The following is an 8,226-nucleotide window of genomic DNA, read 5'->3' on the forward strand; positions in this document are numbered from 1 at the left end:
GAGACGGGCAAAAAGACGAGCTGTTGAGAACGTGTTTTGTGCATCTCAACTCCCGGAGTCGCATAAAGTGCTCCCGCAGAAACTGCTACTAACCCTCGCTCCGACGTCATTGCAAAATATTTAACCTGCCCTGTGAGTAACTCCTCACAGGCAGAAGCTGAGAGCAAAACATCACAGCCCGCCGGACGCGTGATGGCTTTTGGGCAGCTGTCTGCTAGAAGCTCACGCAACGCACCTTTCCGGGCGTTAACAGTCAAAGCGAAAGTTTGCTTTCGATAAAAAACAAACAAAAAAAGTATGACGTTTCTGCTACACGGATGGGAACATTGCCACTGTGCCTCACTTGTGTTCAGGGTAAATCACGGTGAGTGATGCAGCGAATCCTTTCAACCGCCCACTCGTGTTGGCACATTCAGGTCTAGCGAGCTTCCGATGACAGATCCCTACCAGTGGTCAACTTTACTCGTTAAGAACTCACCAATGCCACGAGCGTTATAATCTGGCTGCTCAGACATTCTGCCGGAAACAAATCACGGATTCGTGCTAAAATATCAGTTCACGCACAAATTACGAAAGGAATTTAGCAGCTGAGCAGCACATAGATACAGGGCGTCGTTCTGCGATCCCCAGCGATTCAAGACTTGATCAGTTGCAGTCGTGTATCGTCAGCACACACTGGCGCGTAATTTAACCACCAGCGCACTGGCAATTAAATCCAGCGAAATCGCGCAGGCACACTAGTGCACCCGCGATACTGGACACACGACAAACGGCATTACGATTCATCAAAAGTACACAGTGGTTAGGTCCCACCGGCTTTCATGAACTTTAGGGGTAGAGCAAAACGAGCCGCACAGAATACATAAAGTGTGCAGTACGCTTCATGGATGCTTTCGGCTCAGTTTCAACACCGCACTGACAAACGCAGGGTCACACACAAATAGACCGAATCACCGCCCTCACGAGTGCCAGCACAAGTGCTTATCGCGCTTCCCGAGGTGGGATTGAACGAAACTGGGACGCTCGCTCAGACGCGCACATGGCGGATAAGCGAGGAATAAAGGCGAACCCAGCGGTAGCCAATGACGCGGCAACAGCGAGGCCCCGAACGACGAGTCGCCGTCCCGACAGGGGCCCTCCTCACAGCGGTTTCTAATGGAAGTCGTCGTCGACGACAGGGGGTGAATGCGACTCAGAAACACAGCCAGTGAGCAGTGCGGTCGCCACCAGAAGCAAGTTTATTGTTCAACAATTCGTTGCGATCGTGCTAAAAATGTCCTGGAGTAAAATACCATGGCACGGGTTACGAGAGAGCAGGAAAAACCAACAAAGTTCTTATGTACAAAGAAAAGGCTGGCAACAACAGCTGAAAGACAGAACAAAGTGTCCTGAGACATCTACCCTAATCACGCATACAGGCACCGCAGCCCTATACACTACACAAGGGATTACTAAGACGGCGCTCACAGTCCTGAAGCGGCGTTCACTTTAAATCATGGCTTAAATAGCCCTGAGCATCGAGCGGCTCGCACTAGGCGTGCAGCCACACCTCCAAAGTGCCAACCAGTGCACAATGTTTGCAATATACACGAAGAACCTAACTCACTAGGCATTGCTAAATATCTAGGCGAGGTGTAAACAGGGCACCCAAAAATATGAGTATGTACAAAACTCTGCATGGCATGCAGCCAAACCATAGGCCCCAGAGTCCACTTGTAAAGCACTCCAAATGTCCCCAAGTTGCTTGGCACACGAGACAGGTACACTCAGACAGGTCTGCTCTTCTCGTAGAAAAATAGCCCCCTCCAAGCAGCACATTTACAGCGCACTCCGAGTAAGGACTAGACGAACAGTCCTCGACGCTTTCAAGAGTCCCAAGCTGCAGACGCATGTCAACTCCGACTAGAAACTCATTTCGTGGACAAGCTCAAGCCGTGGCATTTTCATATAAGTGCATATCGCACCATCATGCAAAATGCAAACACCGCTACTTCACTAACAGTTTGCACAACCATGGCATGTGTGACCAGCGCTGTCACCTAACTGAACTGTCCACCTTCCGAAGAGCTCTTTCAGTAGCAAGCTTAGAGGAACAAGGAATTAAACCTACCACGTTGGAGCTAATTAAAACGGCACAGTAAGCGAGGGTGGTTCTTTAAGAGGGGGAGCAGGTAACCTAAATGAAGCCTTCAGTCACCAGTACGGTCCCTCTGAGGCCAGGTTCTTCCAACTGGCAAACTCTGTCCAAGAGTCCACGTCTGCCTTGAGGGCATCTGTAAAGCGCCGCACCACAGTCGGGCTGGGAGCCTTTTTGGCTCGCGCCACCAGCTTGTAGTTCTTTCCATTGTTATTGTCCCAGTGCTCCTGCTGGTCGTGCTTGAAGCAAACGCAGAACTCAATCACGCCTAAGTTGCCGGACGCCGACGATGGGATGGGAATCGAGAAGCAGAACGTGTCGTACATGTTACTTAGGTGGCCGTTGGGCACGTACTCAGCCGCGTAGTCTTGCATGGTCTTCCAGCCGTCGAAGGTGGCGCGCACAAAGACCTGCTTCTCGAAGGTGACGTTCTTCACCTTGATGGTGCCCGTTATGAGCTCGTCGCTCTTGACGATGACGTTCTCGAGCGATACGAGGTTGGCGTCGAGCGTTTGCCGGAACTCGAGGTAGTCCGAAGCCGGCTGTGTGAAGGTGGTCTCCCATAAGGGTGCGTCTAGCCGCATGTCACGCGTTATCCGGGCCACAAACTCGTCGGTCCACCGCGGCGGGCTGTCGGATGGTTCCTTCATGACACGCACCTGGGTCAGCGAGTAGCCACGGTCGTCGGCGAACGACACCCGCCGCTTGATGCGGTTCGACGACGTCGGACTCGTCGGCTCGCTCTGGACTTGTTCGTCGCGCGGAGACATGCACGGCTTGATGGGCGGCACATTGGTAGAGGCGCGTCGGTAGTTGCGCTTGACGGAGCACGTCTGGAAGAGCGGGTTGCCCTGCTGCAGGGCGCAGACGCTGAGCCGGCACTCGCTGCCCACAAAGAGCGGCGGGTTAGCCGACAACACCAGTTCCAGGTCCATGGGCATGGCGACGCTCGCGTGTCCTGGGCAGAGGGACGACCAGTCAGATGACACCAGACGCACCGCGCAGCAGCAAGTCGGGCGACGTGTAGCGCTCGAAGACAACTCGAGCGCTGCAAGCCGCGTTCACAGTGCCTCTCCTCAAGACTAAGACTCCGGAAAGTAAAGTACAGCATAAACTCTACGCCTTGACCATGAAATTCCTCCAAGGCCAACAGTGCGGGCATACTGCCACCGATCAATACGTTCGGCCTTCAGCTACCGCGCAGATGCGCCGCAGTATGCGTGGTGTGCAACTGTAAATGCAGGCCATTGATCCTAGACTCTACATGGGCTCCTAGAAAGGGCTCGAGCGTCGCCAGGGCGAGAAGACGTCGGTCGAGCCCTTCCAGGCCGCTCCTCCGGTTCATCCGGCAGCGCGCGTCTCTCCAGGAAGCCCCTTGCATACGCGGCGCGCCTCTCATATACTGCCTCCTAAATCGGTAGAAACGCGGAACAGCTTTCGTGAAACAACTCTGTGCTCATGACGGCCACTACGGTCAAGGCATGATGCAAGCCTGCTGAGTAATGTCAGGCGGCTGGAAGCTCCAAACCCTCCCGGAAGGAGACTGCTCAACCTTCCGAAATGATGAGGACCGCCGGCCACCGAAGCAGCTGCACATGCTGAATATATTCGCGTGCTGCACAACATGGAGAAAGCGGTGCGCGTGTATGCTGTCAGGGAGTACTACTTACCCGAACTTGGTTCCCTAAGTACGCGGCATGTCACCGTCACTAGGCCACTAGATATAAGCCGGCGCGACTCATGCGCGAACGGAGGCGCTCTGCGCCGCCGGCGACTGGCAGCATGAGAAAAACTCGCTGCGGCGTCGCCGGCAGCCGCGCGGAGGCGCTCCAATGCGTCAGGTACTGTTCACGTGCCGCGCTCCGGTCCGCCAATAGGACGCGAGTGATACAGACAGTGCCGCAAGTGCCGGCGAATCCTGCTACGCGGCGACGCGAGTGATCCAGCGCCGATAGACCGGTCGAAATAGGGCCAACCACAGGCGCCGCCAAGCCGCCAGTTACGACGACGCGCGTCACGCCGGCGAGCGACACGCGCGAAGGCAGCCGACGTGCACCCGGCGCGCCCATGAAAAGCATCGACACACTTGCGCAACGATGGGCGTCCGTAAACACGCTTATCACCGAGACATCGCTACGCAAATGCGCGTGACTACTTACGCTGGCCAGTTCAGTCAGTAAAGGTCGGGTCGGACGCGAGCACTTCCGCATGAGCTAGGCGTCCACAGCGCGATGCTGCAACTATGCATTGCGGGTAACAAAAAAGAAAGGAAGCAGCGCCTTAATAAACGTTCCAAACGGCATCCTGCGCTCATTCACAGAACACTGGCACACACACCGAAGAGTATTGAAGAGCTAAGATGACCTTCAGCGGTAGTTTACGCACTCCCTGCTGAGGCGACGCAGCGACATTGTACTTGTGGCGCCACCTCTGAGGCTACGACGCAACCATCACAGTAGGCTGGCTATTTTTACCGCTGCAAGCCTTACGACGATTTTCATGACGAGGAGGGGCGCGTTGTTTTGAAGCACCCGGCAAGAGCAGCGTCGCGTTTGTGTACGCTCGTGCTTTATTCCTCGCACGGTATTATCGCATTCATGCACCGTACCCGGAAGGCCGAAACAAGGACGGATAAACGAACCATCTACCATTTTTCTAGGCTACGGCATCCGACATCAGTTACTACTCAAAAACAGCAAAACGTTTTAGAAAATTCGGGTTGAGTGAGCACCGAACACTGCCGCGGCCGTAAAATACACCGATTGGACTGAACAGTAGAAAAAAACAAACAATATCTGCAATGCCAAACGTTACTTCCAGAGCAATTCATTCAATCATACGCCACCAAAATGCCATTGCTTATTGAAGTTTAATACCACGCCTTTTAAGCCGGATCTTGCAGGCCACTATCAAGATGCCGGCAGAGACAGTCAGAAGCCTGGACACTTTGCTTATCTGTGTGAATTTCAATAAGCTCAAGTTGAATACAGTTCGTCCCCCAAAATTGCTTTCTTCAGAATACTATGATAACGTGACAGAACCAGGCATGCAGCCAGAGGGCAGGCCGCCGATGTAAAGGCCGAGGCCTCCCCCCCCCCCAACAAAAAAAAAACAAAACAAAAACGTGGCTGTACCTGGCTACCACATGCCAACTCTGCAGTAGCACACGAAATGCCAAAAACATTCAGAAATTTCAAGTACCACACTAGTAACTGAATAAGAAGACAGCAACCTTAATTCTTTATTTCCCAGTAAAAAAAAAAAAAAAACATTGGAACCAGTTGGATTTCCAACTGGTACCTATTGGACTAGTTGAGTTTCCAACTGGTGCTAATTGTACCATTTGGGTTTCCAATTGGTGGGCCCATTACATTGGTGGGTCTTACCCATTACATCCAATTGGACCACCCAACTGCACCCAATTTTTCCAATGAATGTTTGCATTTTTGACAAACAAGGTAGAACTAATATGGTTCCTATAATAAGAGCTATCAGCAGCTTCACCTACTAAATTGTACTCATCTGCACCACCACTGCATCTGAAATTAAAGGGGCTGCGAAACACTGCTTGGGGGGATACCGGCTATACTTCAGGTGGGTTCTTTGTCACACAGATGCTGGCTTAAGGTATGTCACCACCTTTGAAAAAGCGTTTTTTTTTTGGAAAAATGACATTTTTTCTTTTTTATATTTTGGGAATCCCAAAACATTCAAAAATGTTTTGCAGCAAGAATAATGTTCGTATCTCATTTTGTTAAAAAGTTATAGCCAACTTTCGAACAGGTGGTGAACAGTTCTGAAACCGAAACTAATGTGGTTTGGTAACAGAAAATGATAACTCGGCAATAATCAGCGGCGTATATTGAAAATGTCTTGTTTTGTTTTAGTCTGATATGTAAAAGATTACTCAAAGGCAATTTGTAAGGCTTCTTTTGTTTTTTAAACATTGCTTTAAATTTCCGCAAGGTTGATACATGACGCTACAAGCGTCTCAGTTGTTTTCTTCGCGCTATCGCTTTGAATGCTACCGAATTCGTCCTTCAATGATGGCAGCAGAAGTAGAGCAGATATTTTGAGGGAAGCAGGCATCGAATCTGGGCACCACACTCTCGTAGCATGTTGCACCAGTGACCATTACCATGTGGTGAAGGCCCAACGTCAATCAACGGGTGGGGCAAAACATCTCCGCAAAAAAGAACAGGCTGCAACAAATGCCAAAAGAGAGCTCACATCAGCTAAAGAGGGCCCTAGCTATGAACATGGAGGATTTTAACTTCCTAGGGCATGATGATCTTGTTTCTACAAGGATTGAAAAACTTTAATCTTGTTTTTCTCAAAACTTTATTTCTTGCACTTTCGTGTTGCGCAAACAGTCATAACTTCGAAATAAATAGATATTTTTCAATGAAACTTTGCACGCTCTTTCCTTTGTTATTAGCCTGTGCAATGAACTAGGATAAATTAAATCCAATGGTTAGTTTTGATATAATCATTTTTTATGTCAAGGAATGCAGGCAAAAATGACACATTTTTTTTGTTTGGCATTTTTGCTATCTTTTTTCCCAATTATCGGATGGCAAAGATCCTAGTTGGTTGCACAGTATGGTTAGTTGCCTAAGTCTGTGCCAAAAAATTTAAAATTCCTGCTCTCCATTCGCTAGTTATGAATGTTTGCATAACAACCAAGTTTGGGCATTTTTTTGTGAATAATTAATACCAGCATGGCTTTTTTTACTCTTTCTTGCTTTTCAATATCATATAAAATGGTGCTTTATAAGGTGAATGTGAAATAAAAATTTTATAGTTAAAATTAAAAATTTTTTGAAAAAGGTGGTGACATACCTTAAAAAGAATTACAGGAATCGATGCACAGGAACGGGAGTTATTCAGTGAAGAAATTTGAAAATACAAGCAAACAAAACGCTGCCCTCAACTCGATTTTGGCGGGGCTTCCCACTCTTATTTCGCTCTCCCAATGACGGCACCTGGCGCAACCAATCAAAACAGCCAGCCAGAGCACGTCGCGGAAGTTTGTACTCCATGGTTGCCTGCTCTCTGTAACTCGTTCTTGCTGAGACTGGCAGCGTCGTTTCCATGCCAGAGGGCCCCTGGTGGTGTATTTTTATTTTACTTGCTTTGCAGAGCTTTTATCTAAGACAAAGAAGTTGTTTTTGTTGATCTAATATAAAACGCAGACAGGTGACAAAATGTGTCTCTATTTATTCACACAATTTGCAGTATATTTACTGTTTGTCCGATCATCAAGCTCGCGCCAGGTGATGTCATATCCGCTGCTAAAAACCCGCCACTGTGTGGCGACACCATCAGAGCCATGAAGTTGTTTTTGAGAGGACATTAAAATATTAAAAAACGGAATATACGCGGTATTACCGACGCTAATAGCACCATTATAACTCACTGTATGCAATCAACAGGCAAAACAGTTAACTAAGATTGTGTTTCTGGGCCCCTTTAAATAACTGCGCTCAGTGGGCAAGCGCCACTGGCCCCAGCATGAGAGCCTCACAGTATATAAGTTGGAGCAGAAGTATGTTCTCTGGATGTACATATTTGCTACTAGTGCCAGAATGTTGCTTGCGTGTGGTGTATTTGTGCCTGTTGACTTTGATTTCCATAAAAACATGTTAATCTCAATTCGGTAGAACAATGTTGATTCCCTGCAGTCCTCATTTATGTATTTCTTTATTTATTTACAGAAGACTGCTGGCTTTGAGTATTCCTTTTGCATATTATAATATGTTCAGTTGTAGAAATATTTGTCCAAGATTCTAGAGCATATTATTCACATTTAGCTACCTCTCTGAATGAACATAAAATATTTTGTGAATATTTTCTGGGTGAAATAACTGCCTGGCCTAACGGGTTCAATTGGCTAGTCCAGTTGGGTCCAATTGGTTGGGTGTCCAAAAACACTACTGGAACCAATTGGGAAATCCAATTGGAACCAAATGGAATGTCCAATTGGTTCCAATGGTTTTTTTTTGACAATCTGATCTAATGAGAGAATTGATTCTCAATTTAGTAACTGCACCACATCTTAAGACAAGTATAATCCAAACACAGTAGAC

General features: G+C 48.4%; 1 protein-coding gene across 2 annotated transcripts; it reads right to left on the reverse strand.

Moving 5' to 3' along the window:
* Positions 1 to 1,208: 1,208 nt before the first annotated feature.
* On the reverse strand, positions 1,209 to 4,488 carry LOC149349866 (protein phosphatase 1 regulatory subunit 3B-B-like). 2 transcript variants are annotated; one of them, XM_089578840.1, is made up of 2 exons: positions 4,297 to 4,488; positions 1,209 to 3,095 (listed from the first exon to the last, which is right to left on the reverse strand). In XM_089578840.1, the coding sequence occupies exon 2, from the start codon at positions 3,076 to 3,078 to the stop codon at positions 2,194 to 2,196; it is 885 nt and encodes a 294-aa protein (XP_089434966.1). In that variant the 5' UTR covers positions 3,079 to 3,095; positions 4,297 to 4,488; the 3' UTR covers positions 1,209 to 2,193. The 2 variants fall into 2 exon arrangements, with proteins under 2 accessions (XP_089434966.1, XP_089434964.1); XM_089578838.1 differs by lacking the exon at positions 4,297 to 4,488 and adding an exon at positions 3,808 to 4,182.
* Between the last annotated feature and the right edge of the window lie 3,738 nt (positions 4,489 to 8,226).

This window comes from Amblyomma mixtum, chromosome 3 (genome assembly GCF_055824585.1).
Source record: "Amblyomma mixtum isolate Tamu chromosome 3, ASM5582458v1, whole genome shotgun sequence".
NCBI lineage: Eukaryota > Metazoa > Arthropoda > Arachnida > Ixodida > Ixodidae > Amblyomma > Amblyomma mixtum.